The sequence below is a fragment of the Melanostigma gelatinosum genome (genome assembly GCF_949748355.1).
Source record: "Melanostigma gelatinosum genome assembly, chromosome: 2".
Taxonomy (NCBI): domain Eukaryota; kingdom Metazoa; phylum Chordata; class Actinopteri; order Perciformes; family Zoarcidae; genus Melanostigma; species Melanostigma gelatinosum.
This window is the reverse complement of record NC_136635.1, coordinates 16,960,854-16,979,059: the sequence shown is the minus strand read 5'-3', so window position 1 is coordinate 16,979,059 and position 18,206 is coordinate 16,960,854. Positions and strand designations below refer to the sequence as shown.

The 18,206-nt window shown below is 40.3% G+C and overlaps 2 protein-coding genes across 3 annotated transcripts in view; both read right to left on the bottom strand.

The window, feature by feature from the left end:
- Window positions 1-9,422: 9,422 nt before the first annotated feature.
- ist1 (IST1 factor associated with ESCRT-III) lies at window positions 9,423-15,213 on the bottom strand. 2 transcript variants are annotated; one of them, XM_079295339.1, is made up of 10 exons: window positions 15,139-15,213; window positions 14,406-14,506; window positions 14,081-14,261; window positions 13,860-13,947; window positions 13,656-13,739; window positions 13,435-13,545; window positions 13,090-13,341; window positions 12,372-12,473; window positions 11,857-11,902; window positions 9,423-11,299 (listed from the first exon to the last, which is right to left on the bottom strand). In XM_079295339.1, the coding sequence occupies exons 2-10, from the start codon at window positions 14,491-14,493 to the stop codon at window positions 11,133-11,135; spliced, it is 1,119 nt and encodes a 372-aa protein (XP_079151465.1). In that variant the 5' UTR covers window positions 14,494-14,506; window positions 15,139-15,213; the 3' UTR covers window positions 9,423-11,132. The 2 variants fall into 2 exon arrangements, with proteins under 2 accessions (XP_079151465.1, XP_079151464.1); XM_079295338.1 differs by having other exon boundaries at window positions 15,112-15,208.
- A 1,302-nt stretch (window positions 15,214-16,515) lies between these two features.
- mphosph10 (M-phase phosphoprotein 10 (U3 small nucleolar ribonucleoprotein)) overlaps window positions 16,516-18,206 on the bottom strand; it is a gene marked incomplete at its 5' end in the record, with an annotated part of 5,223 nt that continues 3,532 nt past the window's right edge. Inside the window, 1 exon segment of the mRNA XM_079286419.1 lies at window positions 16,516-16,857. Within this exon segment, the coding sequence (XP_079142545.1) occupies window positions 16,708-16,857 (150 nt within the window). The 3' untranslated portion in view covers window positions 16,516-16,707.

Here is an 18,206-nt window from a genome sequence, read left to right as displayed (position 1 = left end):
AACGATGTCACATATCACACAGTGATGTGCTGTCTTTGTCTCAGGTGGGGGACAAAAGCACTCCAGAGCTAACTCAGTGCCTGTGTAACCACCTCACTCTCTTTGGGAGCTCCTTCTTTGTGAAGCCAAACTACGTGGACCTATCTCGCACGGCAGAGCTGTTTGCCACCGTGTCTGAGAACTACGTGGTTCTGGCACTGCTGTGCGCTTTCTTCGGGCTCTATCTGGTCACTGTGCTGTGGGCCGGCTATGCTGACCGCAGGTCACGCTCTAAGGTCAGTCTCTGGAGCGGTGGAGATTTTGTTTGGAAACTAAACTCTTCGTATTCATTCAACTGCCCAAATACAGCAATGCATGCCAACACATTCATAGTATGCACCACAATGTTTTATGTTGAAAGATGAAGATGACTCTGCTGGAAGACACCCACCCAGGAGCTCATTACAACTATCTGATCGGTGTCCAAACTGGCCATCGCAAGAATGCTGGGACTAGTGCCAATGTAAGAGCCTTCTCTCATTGACATAATCATGGTTTGTTTCTTATTAATGTTCATGACAGAGAATTGGAATAGCTCATGGAATAATTATTTTACTGAGGGTACCATATATCTTGGCTTAAAGAACCATACACAATTTTTAAAGTATGTCTTGAAACAATAGTACGGTGCTTTTATGAACAATAGTCGGTATGGATAGCGGAGATTTTTACAGCAAGCAAAACTTGTTTCAATAGGCTGACTATTGTTTTCAGACTGACTTGAAAATTCTGATCAACACCTGAACATATGCAGATGGCGGACTCAGCCACTTACAATAATAGCTACTATATATATAGAGGTACTAACTGAATGTGAATACATTGAACAGCAGAAATTAAGTTTGATTTTATGTAATTCTTGAGGATCGTAACGTTAAACGTTAAAGAATGAAAAGGAATGAGAACCAGCCGAAATGAAACATTCACTCATCAGTCTAAATCTATGGTTTGCTTCAGAAAATGGCTGGTAGTCTTGTCAAGTATACACACAGAATGTGTTTTAAGCGGACTAAACTATGACACTATACTAGTGTGGTCCTGAGCACAATCTTGGTCAGGTCACTGATGTGTGAGCCCAGTGCTGTTACATCCGTTCGTTGTGCTGTCCTGTAGGTGACAGTGAAGCTGATTGGCTCAGAGGGCGAGAGCAACGCACACAACCTGACGGACCCTGACAAGCCTGTGTTTGAGAGAGGAGCTTTTGATATGTTCCTGCTGGCCACACCCTTCCCACTGGGCGAAGTGCGAAACCTCAGGCTGCAGCATAACAACTCTGGAGGTCAACCGTCATGGTACGAGAGATAAAAACATCACTTCTCACTAAATACCACTGACAGTGGACTGTTCTCGCTCTCACACACACACACACACACACACACACACACACACACACACACACACACACACACACACACACACACACACACACAGGTAGAAAATAGATATGAGCTATAGTTTAGTATAGAAATAGGATTTGTCATAAAGAATTACACTAAATTCCGATAGGATACTACGAGTGACGCAGTATCAGGCATTCTTTGATATTCACTTTGCCTACAAGCAAGAAATATCTGCGCACAGTAAGTGGTAAATGGAAACTTTAAATTAAAATACACAACATGTGTATTGTGGTTATAGAATGATCTCCTTTTGTTTTGTCCTGTTTGCAAAGTTGCTAATAGCTTAAATATCAGATAACATTTGCGTATGATTACCCTATGCTTAATGTCTAATGTTTGTTTTATGAATTCCCATATAATAAGGTATATAAAGAAGGTTACCATACAAGACCTCCAAACACGACATATGTTTCAATTCTTTTGTGACTGTTGGATGAGTCCTGACCATGGAGACAACCTGAGCAAGAAAACCTTCAATGCTGCAAAGAACAACGAGATAGCCAGCTTCAGGTCTGACCACGTTACACCGCTGAAATAAACTAACTCAGCTCTTGAGGAATTCTCATTATGAGTCCTCTCATTATTCTTTTTTTCCTCTGCCAGCAATATTTTCCAGAGCAGAACTTCGACTGGCTTCAGGGATGAGCACATCTGGGTTTCCATAGTGGATCCTCCCTCACGTAGTCCATTCACTCGTGCCCAGAGGGTCTCTTGCTGCATGAGCCTGCTGCTCTGCACCATGGCCATCAATATCGCCTTCTGGAACATTCCTACAAATGAGGACTCGCCAGTACTCTTCTCGTTGGGTGAATTTTGCAGTCTTTCATTGTTAGGGCAAAGTTTCATTCCAGACGGAACTATAATCTTTATGTTAATTTATCAGTGTGGTTGTTGGTTGATAATAATTGTGTTCGGCATATAAAGATTTTTCTAGAATCGAAGGCCTCTTACGCAACAAACCCACAGTTTTAAGAGAAAGTTACCATACTGATCATAAAACCTAACGAACATCTAAAATGTAATACAACGAGAGGTCGCCTTAAGGTCTCAAAGTTTTGGATGAAAGGTCAAATGTCGGAGCCAACTTGTGAGCTGGAGTAGAGAGTGGAATATGAGAAACAAGTTGATTGGCTGTCTGTTGTCTCCTGATATATTGTACCATCTTCTTCAACACCTCCGCTTCCATATGTGCAAATGAAACATTTTAAACCATCAAGGCACCAGCACAGCCCTGCAGCAATAAATCAATTGCAGCAATAAATCAATGCGTGGGAGGAGAGACTAGAGCCACCTTTACAAACGTCAGCTTAATTAATGCTGACCTTGTTTGTTGCCTCTCAGAGGACACAGATGTAGGAAAAGGCAACTTGTCCATATACATAGTAACCCACAATATCTTCATTTCTGCATCTCCTGTATCGATTTTTAAGAAGCTGACAACTAAACACCACAGGATCCAATTATATTGTCATGGCTTAAAACTCTACTAAGAACTCAGGCAGCTGGGGAGGGGTGTGAGGGGATCAACGGATAGGATGGTGGGGGTAAACAGTGGGTTACGTTAAAATTGAGAGTTTAGGAGATTTCAAAAATGATTGGTAATAAACTGCGATTAAGTTTTATTCGAAAGGTCATAGTCAACGTCCTTAATTTGAGTCTTTTAACTGCTTCTGTTGAAAGCATGATGATGAATATATAAAACAGCCTTGAAAGGACTCACGTCAGACGATAAATACTGAGAATAGAGTTGTCATAGTTCAATAAAACATTCATAATCTTTGCCCAATTTCCACACTAATCTGAGTTTGTATACAGTGTTTTGTTCAATAATCACGTTCATTTCTAGAAAGGGTGATAATAACCTCATATGGAGTCTTGTTTCTGGTCACCTGATGAATCCTTTTAACTCTGTTTGGCTCTCTGGCCCCTGAGAGAAATATCTGCCCCTTAAGCCAAACGCTCCGCAGTATTCACCAGCGAGTTGCTAACTTTGTCTGTGTGCTGTTTCATTGTTGGGCAGGCAGCACACCGACTTTATCAGAGCTGTAATGAGGCTCGAGAGAGCCATACAACCAATTATGTTGCTTCTCATCACCAACTGACACCGCCTTTGTCTTTATTTTGTCTCTCCAGGTACTTTTGAAATCACCCGGGAGGAGCTCATGGTGGGGATACAGAGTGGTCTTCTCATGTTTCCAATCAACATCCTCATCATCACCATCTTCAGAAGCATCAGACCTCGCGTGATATCAAAATCCAAAAAAGGAGACTCTGAGGAGAAGTTGAGACCCCCAGCAGTGACCATAGCATCTATTCTGAAGGTGCGTTTTGCATGACCTAATCTCTCTGGGTGTGAGTGTGTTCACCACTTTGTCATGTGGCTTAATGAATTGCACTTGTCTTATCGCTGACCTTGTAAGCCCACCTCCTGTAAGTGCTTTGTGGCTTCGACTTTGGAGAAAAATATGTACTCTAACTTTTCCATGTGCTTGATCAACCATCGTACATGTAGCTTTTGGTTTGTTGTGCATCTCTCGGATGTCCCTAGGATACAGAGGAGATGATTTCTTCTGTGAGCAGTAGTCCGAGGAACAAGATGTCAGATATGCACAGACTGGAGTCCACCGCTGACCTCGGCCTTGCTTTGGACAGGGTGCATGAATTCATCCAGCTGATGCAAGGTAGTTTTTCATTTTGTTATTTGTTTGCAGCAAACAGACACGCAGTTTGGGGCGTCCTATTGGGGCACAGCTATATCTCATGAAAAGCCCCAGGCTGCCTGTTGCTCTCAGTCCCGAGCCAATACTGAAGACGTGAATCTTGAATGAAAACCAAGATGGGATTGTAATTGTATAAGCTGTGCAGAGAAATGAAATGACGCGCTGGTCTGTCTGTACTCCTGTTAAAGGTGAGAGTGAGAGTGATTCTCACTGGGTGTACTGCAGCAAGTTCCTCCTGGCTGGTCTCTGTCACCTCCTGATGTGCCTGGAAAAACTGGATGAAAAGCACTTCCCGAGTGCACAAGAGTACCAACAGACCCTCAACGTCACCAACCTGCTGATTCGCAAGGCTGAGATGGTCTTCAGCAGCCATTTGGTCTACTGGTCAGCACTCCGGACAACATGCTGAAACAAAAATATCTGTAGAAAGTAGAAATATGACTGATTTGATTTAACTTTAATCTACTTCCTCTCATCCATCCTTCTCCTTGGCCCAGCCCGCCTCCCGTGAAGATAAAGAAGAAGAGGTCGGCGAGCTGCTGGCTGCCTTGGTGGTGTGTGTTCCTGGGCTGGTTCCTGTTGCTGTCCATCAGCGGCATATCCACTTACTTCACCCTGTTGTACGGCTTTCAGTACGGGAAAGCAAAATCCATCAAGTGGGTCATGTCTCTGGGCCTCTCCCTCTTCGAGAGCATCTTTATACTGCAGCCTCTCAAGGTGGGGAAACTCTATCAAATGATTCATCTTAAAAAGTAACTTCACTCAGCACACAGTCTAAACATGCTCCTGCGTGTTAAAGGATAACATGACTACGTTTAAGAAAATGTGCTTTCTTGTGGCTTGTTTTTGTTCACAGGTGATAGGAGTTGCTGTGTTTTTTGCCCTGCTGCTGAAACCTGCAGCTGTGGAGGAGACTGAAGAAATTGAGCAGGTGTTGTCAGGTAAGAAAACATCATGCAGCCCATCTGTTACCAGAACAGGTTGGCATGTACAGATTCCGAGTAAGTAAGTAAGTGCTGTGCTCAAAAACACGTTTTCCTTTGTCTTTGATATTGTCTGTGTTCATTTGATATGTGCGGTGTTAAATGTAACCAGAATAGTAGTTTTTTTTATTTTTGTTGTCTTTATCTATGACTTTCATCATCCTTAAAGCTGGTATCAATATGTTTATATTAATGATGGGTAACATGAGTGCTGGAAGTAACAAACCAACAATTATCACCCAACTCTGCAGTAGTGTCTTTAAGTGCATTGCTTTGGTTTTACAGCTCAAACCTTTATTGTTTTTGTTCACTCTCAAAGCGTTGTTTTTGGATGAAGCAGACTCTAAAAACCTACTATACACAACCTGCTCAGCACCAAACAGCAGACCTAGCAACTAGCTGGTGAACAAAGTGTAGCATTTAGCTGCTAAAGAGACAGATATTACACTCAAGAGTTGGTGGAGACCAAAAGCAGAGCTAAGTCAGAGTAAATAATGGACTTACATTTGAACAAGTGGCTCCATGTCTGCCAGATGTGTAAAAAGGCAACTGTTTGCGAACACCTTCGCCATTCCCAGCTTGTTTCTGCTTTCCCCAAGTGGACAACATTTAAGTAAATGCAGGTTTAAAGACTTTTGAGGAGAATTATAGTAATAATTAAATAACACTGTACCACTAAGGTGAATAATAACCTGGTTTCAGTACATTGGCTTTGCTTAAAAACCGTATTTCAAGCTTGTAACGTGAAACAAAAACTTTTATTAAATAAACATAAAATATCTGACAACTGAAGCCCTACAACTGAGCAAAAAAAAGGTAGAATGAACATCCTTTTAGGATACATACATTGTTTCGTCTATGTATAATTCATAAAGCAGACAGAGGTATCCATTCCATGTTGTTTTAGGTTAACTGCAGAGAGCTCTTATGAAATGATGCATATGAACCAGTAAACATATTAGCTTTGACAAAGTAAAATAACCCTTTTAGTTTTCTGCTGCTCCCAAGTGACGTCTCTCTCTCTACAGTGTATCAGTGCATGCTTCCTTCCTTTTAAGAGCAGTAAAGTACTGTGAGTCTTACTGCACTGTCTTCTCCATTTGCCAGAACAACAAGACAAGTGTAGACGGTACTCTGGCAGGGACACACTGTGAGGAAGCTGCAGTTAGCCGGATGCGTTGTCTTCTCCGATGGAAACAGCTGCGAACCACGGCACCCTCACTGCTTAAACACTCTTTTGCACTTATTAGAAGTTTTAACTTTCTGAATATCAAAGTAATTCTGGTGTTTTGTATGTGTACATCATTTCCAATGTTTTCAGTAACAGTGATTCAGAGTAAATGGGTACATACTTACATAACATACATACATAACTGTAGCTGTTGCATGTCATTGTGATGCTTTTTCCAAGTAATTTACTCTCCGTGATGATGTATGTGTATGCAAAGAAAATCTCTGGTTACTTATGTTCATTTCAGGAGGCTGTTATTTTCAACGTCTATGTCTGACCCCAAATCAAACTCACCATCACAGAAATCTACAACACTCATAACTTAACAAAGAAGCTCAACCTGAAGTTCTATGTTCATAATCAGATCAGACCACATATCACCCATCCTGTCTCAGACACATACTGCATCTACATGCAGTTATTCTTTTAATAATATCCTACTGTCTCACAATGTGGTCCGTCACCACAAGGGAAACCATTGAACCAATAGCAAGACTTTCGATATAAGATCCATTGCAACCGTCCCTCTTGGACGAACCACTGCATTGTACTTTCACATTTTAACGCCCGACTGTTTTTGAAATGCTTTATCTTTTGTGCTGTTGTTATAGTTTGAGTTGTTTTGAGTAAAAATAGTCTGCAATCAATAAAGTGAACATAATCAACAAGCAATGAAATAGAGGCCCTGCTAGATTATTGCATATATAATATAAAACAATCTGTACAGTCTGCAAAGAAAAAAAAGATTTACTTTGTTCTTCTTATTCATTTTACTTAAGTTAATGTGGGTTTTAATCGAGCATTTTATCGTTTCATTATTATTCTAAACAATATTTCAAAGGCTCATAAAATGGGGAAATACTTTTTATTTTCGCATGAATATCGTAAAAACCTTACAATGTTAATTATTGGCATAAATTTGTTGCTATTATCTTTGAAATATTGATATGGTTGGAAGGCTCCTAACAGCCACAGCCTACTGCTGTCAACATGACTAGTGATCACAGTATGACGTCCGACCATCGACTGCACACCAACATGGACTTTCACTTCCGGTAGAGAAGAGTAGAGTTACGTGACATATGGGACATATGGGACCTGATTATCAATTCATGACTCTTTTCATTTCACCTTCATGTCACTTTAATACATGCTGAAGGTCCATGTCACGACTTTTCATCAAACATGCAGTCTTCTGTGAGATTCAGTCTGTTCTCACGTTGAATGATTTATGTAGCAGGTTTGAAGACACTTTGATGTCCTGTCTTAGACCTGCATGTGCTTTCATCTAATCACCGATCGATTTATTGCTTTCATTTATTGATACTGTGTATGTATTGTATGTGTGAACTTAAATAAACAGATCTGTATTGTCTAATATCCTAATGTATTTAATTCTATAGTGACTTTTAACTGAAAGAGCTTCAGATGTTCAGTAGCTGATAAGTCTGTGAACCTGACTGCCAAAACTAAAACCAATTTCTATGCCTCACTGTCACTATTATATCAAAGGATGTATGTAGTACATGTATATATATACACACACACACACACATACTACATGCATATCTATAATAAATTACAGGATTTATAGAAAGGGATATTTAAAATACAAAAATACAACAATGTTTATATAATGTCATCCGGTCAATCTCACATTTGTCCTTGTGGCGCAGATACATATACGCTTGTAAGTAGTCACATCAAAATTTATTTACAACAGCAAAACTTAAAACAACAACAACAACTGTTTGTCTAATAATTTACAATCTCCACTGAAAAAGCAGTGGTAACGAGAGCCCGGCCAATCCAGGTGAGGCTTACATCACCTGCATTGAGAGTCAGTCTTTGACGTCACACAGAAAAGAATGCATCTATGAAGTTATCATATCAACACTGGAGAGATTAAATTAGCCTGTGATTATTTCCTTGAACTGCAATAACCTTTGAAGCTGAAAGGAACATTCTTGTTATTCTCACGTCTCATGTCAGCAGCCATCATTTTCCATCACAACTTTCCAGTAGAGTACCTCGACCCACATTGATGCCAAAGTGATGGGCTGACTCAAGGGATTAGGCTACTTTGTCAATACTGCTGTACTGTATGTTCTGTACTGATGGTGAACAGTTTTTCAGTTTGTGTGATGTTTAAACGGAGCCTGGAGTAACCACACAATGATACAATATGAGGAAAAGATAAACCTAAATCACAAATATATGTGACATTGTGACGAACACACACCTAAACTACTGATGAAAAAGTTTACTTTATATCAAACATCTTTGATAACATCTAGCTTTTGTTCCTGTGTAGACTAAATGCACTTATGGTAATGAACTTTTGAGTCCGACAAAATGTCTGTTCAATGCACGTCATGTAAACAAATCAGATTTGTTTATTCAACAAAGCACAATTGACCTTTCTAGCTGAAAATGTCCTGCCCACTCACACAGAAAGAGCTTCACTCTTCAGCAAACACTGGAGTATTTCAACCAAAACACTGTAAAATGAACTGAATGTACTAAATGAAGAGAAGAGTCCACAACGAGGTCGTATACAAAAGTGACTCCCACAGATTTCAGTCTCTCTCTTCAGCCGCTTATGCTCGTGGATATTACACAAGATGTGCCACATGTTGCAACATGCAATGAGCTACAAACTCAACAGAACATCTATCTAACCCTTTGAGCCATTTCTGATAAAATGTCAAAAAGGATGAAATAGTCTGAATGTTGCCACGATTGACCACTGCAGTTTACCCTTACTGGTTTGAGTTCATTCTCACACAGTCAAAACGTATGTCAATACGATGCAGGATTAATAAAAGTGGAAAAAACTAAACCAAAGATAAAATAAGCCACTTAATCTTTGAATAAAAGTTTGTTGTAGGTCAGTGCTATTCGAGTATATTTCTCTACAGGAATAAGTCTTTCCCTTTACACTGAGGACCCTTGCTGGTCAACGATAGACACTACATCAATGTAAAGCAGAGAAAGAGTTGTGAACAATAACAGCAAATAGTCAAGAAAAAAACCTTACCAGTTTCAAGTTCCAAATACTCTTTTATTAAATTGATATTTTAGTATACAGTGGAAAAAAACTTTTTTTTGCAGCAAGACACAATTTTGTGTCGCAATGTTTAGCATGAAAGAACAGTCTATCATAGAAAAGACAGTGAGCAGATCACAGTTCTTTAGTGTTAATAATCTCTATTTTGTCCAACCTATCAATCACCTAAAACCATCAACCGGCTAGACAGCCTTTGAATAGGCTTTCCAGAGATCGCTGAATCATTGTATTCAAGGCCCCCGCCCATTTGCCATGCGAGCCGAGCTGGGTGTGGTTAGGTTGCCGCGACACGTCACGCCTGTAAAACAACAAAAACCCTCAGACTCCCTTTTCTCCACAGGAAATAGACACATCAAACTATATTGCCAGTACAGGAGTTTCAGCCCATCTATACATTTCACCTCAACAGGTTTTGAGAGAGTTGTTTATGTGCAAAGCAAATAAAGCAAAGTGTAATAAGACCCACACAGATAACATGTATCCAGTCTGGATGGAAAACAAATGCATAATCCTAGTACAGACTGGCAAGGCCTCTGATGAGAAGAGGTAACCAAGGCAAATGCAGTGGTGCACATACAGTATCAGAGACATGCACACATGATCACAGAGGACAACACAAACCAACCACCTCCGAGGTCAATATTTACATCTAATCAATCAAATCAGGTTGTGTGGCTGCTCGTGTGTGCACACATCGGCTTGTAATTTAATGTTACGGTGCAGAGATTTGGTAAGACTGACATTCAAAAGGGAAAGAAATGAAATTTGATTTAAAAAAGAAAATATTGAAGAACTCCCTACTACCAAAACTCTTTTTTCCAGTACAGTTCAATTATTCGTAAATATGTCTATATCATTGTAAAGTATGATATTACAGGTTTTCATACACTGCTTTATATCTGTGCCCCACCACCCCTGTAACAGGTCTGACATGCGTCACCGTGGGCTTTTCCAGGAGGGCTCCTACAGTACACATTGTTTCTGATATGGATAAACCTTGAAGTGTAAGGAGTGTTTAAAAACGTCCTTTCTACTCGAACAAAACTGCATGACCGAGCAAGACACTGAAAATACGGCGTCAATCTGTTCTCATCCCTTCATGTAAAAATTAAATGAATTGCAGGGTGTAGGCGCCTCGTCTTGGAAACAATCTCTGACCTCTGTTAGTGTGAAAGCCAGCTCCCCATCAAACTGGGTCGGCCAGTCTGGCTTGTTTGACTCGTCTCAGACTGATCTTTGTGACTCAGTCCAAAGCGAAGCATGTGGAAAGTAGAATCAAGGCTTGTACTGTAAATATTCATCCCCCACCCCTCCATAAAAAAAACCCAGGGAGAAGCAACAATTAAAATCTAAGTTACATAGACAAACTGGAAAAGATAAAAGTCAGTGTGACCTTACAGAGGAGTGAACAGGAGGCAAAACCCACATGATTGTATGTAAGAAATGAAAACACATGGTACTCACTGGTACCGCCAATAGAAATTAGATTTCTGCTAACTGCCAAGGTCATGTTTATATAAATGAGGTAAGAATACATATACGCGTATGTTTAATATCAAAGTAAGATTACTTCACCGTGGAAGGGAGAGAACTAGCCGAATCATTTCCGGTTCTGAGCTGCGTAGATGACAGCACATGCCTGTGTGTGTATGTTTGCGTGTGCATGTGTAAAGACCAGGGATAAAGCAATTAGGTCTTCTTCTTCAGCTCCTCAAACCGCCGCGTTAGGTCGTCAAAGTCGATGTCGTCTGAGCTGGTGGCGTTTCTGCCGAAGGAGTTTGTGGGGAGTGTGTCGGGAACAGAGGGGAGTTCTGGGAGAGCATTGTTGTCAAACAGCTGAGATGAAGGGCCAGGAACTGAGAACATTAGATGGTATTTAATTTATGCAACAGTATATCTGGCAGTTTATACAACAGGAAAAACATGCAGTGTGTGCACTGGCAAAAATATAAAACGGCACATAATGGCAGGTCAGAAAGCACCGCTAGTTAACAGAAAAATTGAATTGGGAATGAACAAATGCTGTTTTAAAACCCGAGGGATGATTTCAATCGTGTGATGTTAAATATAATTCATGGTTAAATATAGTGATATCTTATATTATTTTTTATGAAAAGACCAAAACCGACAATGAATGTAACCTGAGTATTACAAAGCCTAACAGCGTATTCCTGTCTGTCACGGTCTAACATTGTCGTCCAAAAATCAACACGTACAGTAAATCACCACAGCACCAAATCTTCTTATATTCTTCATTCATTCTAACAATAAGACTATATATAGCTCCGTTATTAAGATCGTTAGAGGGACTAAATGGAATTAACGGTTGAAGATTTTGGGGGATTTGTTGACGGAAACAAAAATATAGAATAAAAACACAAATGAACCGTTGGTGATCGTTGGCAGAACTCACCTACGGCCTGGGAAGGAACAGAAGGTGTGTCAGTTAGGTCATCAATCTGAAACACAGAGAAAATGTGTAATGTCGTCTTCATATTGAAATAAAATTATATTATATGTTTTAGTGTTGAGAAAGCATCAACAATTATGTTAAAAAGTGCAAACGTAAAAACAAACAGTAAGAAAATAAAAAGGGAAACCTGCAGGGGATTTTTGAGAAAGCGTCACCTTTAGTGTGTGACAGAAAAACAGACTTGAGGATTTAGCTAGCCTCAGCACTCTCTAAAATACACTTAATACTAATCTGACCCAGTCAGTGCAAATGATCAAGTCAAGTTAGTGAAGTATTGGTACTTCATGCGGACGAAGCAGAATCTGGGCATACTCTGAGAAATGGTGTAAAAAAAAGTAAAAGACAGGCAAAACTGCAAGCGAGCTAAATTAACTGTTCTTCCCTGAATGATGCCCTGCCCTGTCCGTCTGTGGGAACGGGTAGGGGGCATGGATGGGAGGGGTTCAGTCACTTACAGACTCGTATGTGGGGGGACAAGAGGGCAGCTGAGGGGGCTGCCCTCCTCCCATGGGGTGCTGGAAGTTGTTGTAGGTTCCAGTGGAATTGTCAAACAATCCCTGGAGGAAAACAAGTCAGGTATTAGTCCGAGGGAGGCAGCAGACTACGGCTACTTTATAATTCTCTTTTACTTCAAGCCATCCAAAGAAAGGATAACAAAGAACTTTTTTCTTCGAACCATAAATCGTATTCAGGTGCAATGATTGCTGGTAATACAAAATCTTTCTAACATCGCCACACAATCATATCATCACAATGACAGACTTCAAAAGTTAATAAAAAATGGGCCAAAATGTTACGTTTACTTCAGAATAAAATAGACCGTATTTTGTTAAACGGTATGTTAATTTAAATCCCAAAACAAGAAATCACTGAAGATAATCCACAGACCTCTTTGCGGGGAGCTTTAGTAGGAAACAGTTTCAGAAGAAAATACAAAAAACTGTCCACAGTGATTTCTATAGACTACTTTGAGTCACATGGACATTGCTTTTGAAAAAACATGTTGAGCTTTTCAGAGGCAAATGCACTCCATGTTTGGTTGAAAGGACGATATAGACTGTGGTTGAAGATTTCATCAAAGTCGTCAATTCCTACTCCGCAAGTTTTGTATCACCAAATGCATAACTCACAACAAAATCATAAAGAACATGGTCTGTAAAAAGAATCTCTTACGGGTCCTTTAGGAGTTGGATAGTTGAAAGCTGTTGGCATATGCATAGGCATGGGCATACCCATGGGCATAGCACCAGGAGGGGCAGTGAAACCACCAGGAGGAGCGAAACCACCAGGAGGAGCAGTGAAACCACCACCACCTCCTCCTCCTCCTCCTCCTCCTCCTCCACCACCACCACCTCTTCCTCCTCCAGACTTCTTGTCGGTGTCCACGTCAATCAGGTCTGCCTCCTCTCCAAGACACACCTCGGGCTGTCCAGAGACAGGGGTGGATGAGCAAGTAAATAAACACAATGCATGATTTCATCCTTCATAGTGAGTGCTGACAGATTCTTTAATGCTCACCCGGACCATGGCGTCAGGTTCATACGGCACATTATAGTTCTTGGCGATCTCTATCAGGTAGCGCTCCACCAAGATCTTGGGAGGGGCCTCCACACCCAGTTTGTGCATCAGCTATTAAACATATCAGATATTTGATTAGATGCCACTAAAAAGTTTCTAGGCTAAATGTGTGTGCATTCTTGAACAGACTTGTGGGCAAGTCAGTGGAAATAATTGCCTACCCTATCGTTGACTGTGCCAATCTGGTTTGTCCTGCACAGCTTGCCGTACTCCTTGCTATATTTGGCACATAGCTGCTCAGATACCTGATAGAAGCATTTAGAGATAAAACTGTCAAGACTGGCACAATAGGAATAAATTGACAGGACTTTTTAAATATTGTTTGCAATGCCCCCAGCGCCATGTTACATCTAGACAGTACTTACAGTTCTTAGTTCAGACACCTCGGCCTGGAGACGAGGCGCTGCCCAGATGAGGGTGGACACTGCCTCCTGTAGGCCTGGGTCCAGTTCCCTAATTGGTAAAACAGAAAAGGGGTTAAAAGAAAAGGCCAAAATGACAGCCAGACAGAAAGTTAATAAAGTGAAACCCACACATTCCCCATAGTCACTTAACATACACTTTACATTGTTGACTAGTTACTCACTTCATAGACTGGATGAGGCCAAAGCGAGTCAGCAGCAGGTCACAGTAGAGCTCCAAGATCTCCATGGCTTCCACCATATAGTCTTCTCTGATAATGTGCTCCACACGGATCCGAGCCCGCTCATCCTTTCCTGATGACAGGTAATCTGCGATCTCCTTCCTTGCCTTTTGAGCAAGCTCAGCTTCATTTTAAATGTGTCAATGAGGAGAGTGGGAAACAGTTAACGATGATTACTTGGAGGAACAGACAAATGATCAAGAACCCACTGAGTCCACTTAGACTGTTGGGGAATAGGACCAGTCTTGAATTAAATTCTTGGGCTTACTTTTCTTTTTCTCAAGGAGTTTGAGTCGATTAATGACCAGCCGGAGGTTGACTCTTAACCTCTCTGCTTTGAATCCTCCGCCCAGCATGATGATAGACTACCTATGAACAGGAAAGCATGAGAGGAACACACACCACATGGAAGCACAAACCCAAACCAGCCTACAGAGTTCATCTAACCTCAACCTCCTCACCTCTGATCAAGTGACTCACTTAATCATGTGAGCATGACCAACCCCTCGCGACAGAATGACTCCGCAGATTTAACTCCTCCAAACAAATACAACACACACGAGAACATTAAGCTAGCTAGCGTACTAACAAAACCTACGTAGTAATCGACGTTTAACTGTTCAAAACAGTTAGCTTTAGCTTGACGCAACTAACACCGAAAGTGGCTAAGTTACGCCACGCTATTTTAGACTTCATCATCTTATCCATTTGATTTCTCAGATATTAGTCTATTTACTAAACCATACTATGATATACCCGTTTAGAAACACACCCCTGGGTCTATGTTGCTAAACCTGTCTTTTCGCTAGCCTTTGCTTTGTTAGCAGTCTGTTCTGTACTAACGTTAGCTAACGTCACCTAGCTCTCGCTCAACGCTAGCAAAAACAAAACAAACTGATCAAACACACTCAATTAGTTTGGCGAATGAGACACTTTTAAAGCAAACAACAGTTAGTACAGATGCCATAACTTACCTGGAAATATTAGTCAAGCGTACACACCAACTTATTTGGGTTTTTGTCCGGTTACTGTCAGGTTTCGTCGCCCGGTTTACTTCCGTAATGATCTGTAGTGACGTCATGGGAGTAATATCTGGAGGGGGCGGGGTCTTCATACTCAACCAAAGGTGTGACCCATGTACACTGAAGTACTATTCATTGCTACAATGTTTAAGCAGTACTACTTACTACTTTTGTTTTTTACTTTTACGGAATCATATTTCAGAGAGAAGTATTCCCTTTTGTATCGCACAAGGTGGCTATCCTACATGGAAAAATATAATGTAGTTTTCCTTTATATTTCTGGGTGTTACTTCTATTCAGTTTATATTATATTCTAACTCAAATATTTGAATGTGGGTTTTTTTACATTCATGCTACATATTTTTGTGTTTTATGTTACTTTAAAAATGTACGAAATATACTAACATTTCAGAAGAAAATATTGTGCCTTTTATTCCACTTCATTTATTCAACAGCCTCAGTTACTGGATACTTGACAAAGACTTTACGTACAAAACATAATCAGCCGCGGAAATGTGGTGGATAAAAGGAACCGTATAAAATCAACTCCACCTCGACTCGCTAATAACTGTTTACATGTTTATTACCCTGTAATAATAATCCAATAATATAACTTTAAAAATATATAACTCAGAGAGGGTCTGCATAGTTCATTATTTACTTTTGATACTTTCACCACTAATGCCTCTTTACTTATAGTTAGGGACAACTCTGACCACAGGACTTGTACTACTTTTACACGGTGAAATTACTTTTACTTTTATGTTAAGTATCCAAATAATCTCCCATCAAAGGTAGTTAGTTGTTGCAGGCAACATTAGACTTGAAAGAAACCATTCTTTGCAATGTCTGCTTTCCATTCTTATACTTAAATTATGGTACAATTTGATACTAGATTTGACTGTGACTATCTTAGTTTGACTGAGGCAGGGAAGACTATTAGGAGTATATTACTGCCTTAGGGTAGTTGTTCATACCTTTACTTTTGAGATGCAACAACATATACCATCTCTCACCATGTGATGTCATACTTGTACCAGATGAATGTGTTCTTTGATGTTCGGTGGCTTCAGTTAACAGCCACTAAAAAGGGCTGATCTAAAGCAGCCTAATACACACAGAGACTGTTACAGCGAGATGTTTGAGGTAATGATCCGATCTTTAGGTTTTTGCCAATAATGCGCTCACAGACAATATAAACATGTATGCCTACATATACCTTGTGATTATTTGCAATGTATGTGTATATTTAAAATTTTCTCAGCAAAAGATTAAATGAAATACCACGAGTGAACAACCTTCACACAGGCTCTGTAAATTCATCTTTCCACAAAGTAAAGTGCTACAATATTTTCATGTGAATGAACATTTATTATTCGTCGAAAATGCTTTACTCATTGCCAAACAAACACAATTGTGCTCTCTATTTATGTTAATGAAAATGGGAACATTTAACAAGGACTTTCAGATTTAATATATTTCAGCTCTCATTAAAAAAAGGATCTGTACAATAAAACGTTGATCTTCCACAACGAACCATCACAGCTGTTATAACTTGAGTTTGCTGACAGAAACCTCTTTGTGTTTCTTCTTCTTGGAAGACTGGTCCTTTGCACTTTTGATCTGACTCTTAACCTGGTCCTGCAGCTCAGAGAAGAAGGCTTGAGAGGACCGCAGAGCCTTGTCCTTCCCCTCGTCCTGAAACAGAAGAACACCATGTTTATCGAGTCACCTCGGGAACAATGTTTTATTTATTAGCTAAGAATTTTTGATACGTTTTAATGTTGTCGCTGGTCAAGAGGCAGTTCATTTGAATTATTTGCTACACTTCTGGGTAGATCATCTGTAACAATGCATCATATTTTATAGGGCTGGGCGATATGGCCTAAAAAAAAAATCTCCGATTTTTTTACAAAAAATCCGATTCACGATTTAAATCGATTTTTTTCCCCCAAAATTTTTTGCAGATGACAGAAGCTGTTGAAAACAATTTTTTCTTTTATTTTGTGATGATTTTCCCAAGTAGGTTGATAAAAATAAAGTGCAAACAAAACCTGAACATTGTAGAAAGGTGCCTGTAGTATACAAAAAGTATTTGGTCACTCTTTTGTTTGCCTGAATCATTTAAATATAAAATTAAATTAAACATAACATTAAATGGCATTAAATAGTAGCCTTCCATTGTAAACAACTGTGCAAATGTAACTTTTTACAGTAAGCTTTTCTAACTGAATACACTGATACAAACACAGCATGAAATAAAATGTATATGACCCTTTAACATTCACATTTTCAAAAGTGCAACATCTGATCTAACATCAACATAACATATTTTGCACAGTAAATAAGTGCATGTAAACAAAATCAAGTGCATTCACAACATAACCAACAGTATTAAACAGTAGTGCATGTTTTTTCTAAATATTTTTTGCCAGGAAGACAAGCCTGTCTACTACCTCTGGCTTCAGGCATGCACGGTGGCATGTAACAATGCCCCCCCACACACTGAAAAGCCTCTCAGAGGGGGGCACTTGTAGCTGGCACAGAGAGGTATTTCTTTGCTAAAGTACTTAGCCTTGGAAAGTTAAGTTGGTGACGCTTCCACCAGTCAAGTGGATCGGTGTCTGGGTCAACCTGCTGGACCACAGGTCAGTTGTTGCGGAGTAGAATGACATCCCCTCCAGCTCCGCAGAGATCCTTTGGCGTGTACTATTGTACAGCCGAGGCAAGGCAACGTCAGAAAAATGTTTACGGCTTGGTAGCACGTACCTGGGGTCCAAAGCTTTGAGACGGTGAATAAACCCCGGCTTTTCCACGGTGTATATGGGCACCATATCTTTTGCGATATACATCGCGACTGCATCCGTGATGGCTTTCCACCGGGCACTCTTCTTCTCATGCGGAGTACAGTTGGTGAATGTCTCCAAAATGCTGGGTTGTTTTTGTGAGGTGGCGGCGGCAGCAGTGAAGCTGCTGGCCGCCATTGTTTTAGTTTGTAAACAATGCGCGCGCACTCTACTACGGGAAAAAGGGGTGGGGGCGATTTT

Coding starts and splice junctions, on each gene's coding strand:
- ist1 (XM_079295339.1), bottom strand. CDS start 14,493: ATGCTGGGCGGAGGATTCAAAGCAGAGAGGTTAAGAGTCAACCTCCGG. Junction 13,948..14,080: donor GGCCTCATCCAGTCTATGAA/GTGAGTAACTAG, acceptor TTTACCAATTAG/GGAACTGGACCCAGGCCTAC. Junction 11,300..11,856: donor TGTTCCTTCCCAGGCCGTAG/GTGAGTTCTGCC, acceptor TAATGTTCTCAG/TTCCTGGCCCTTCATCTCAG.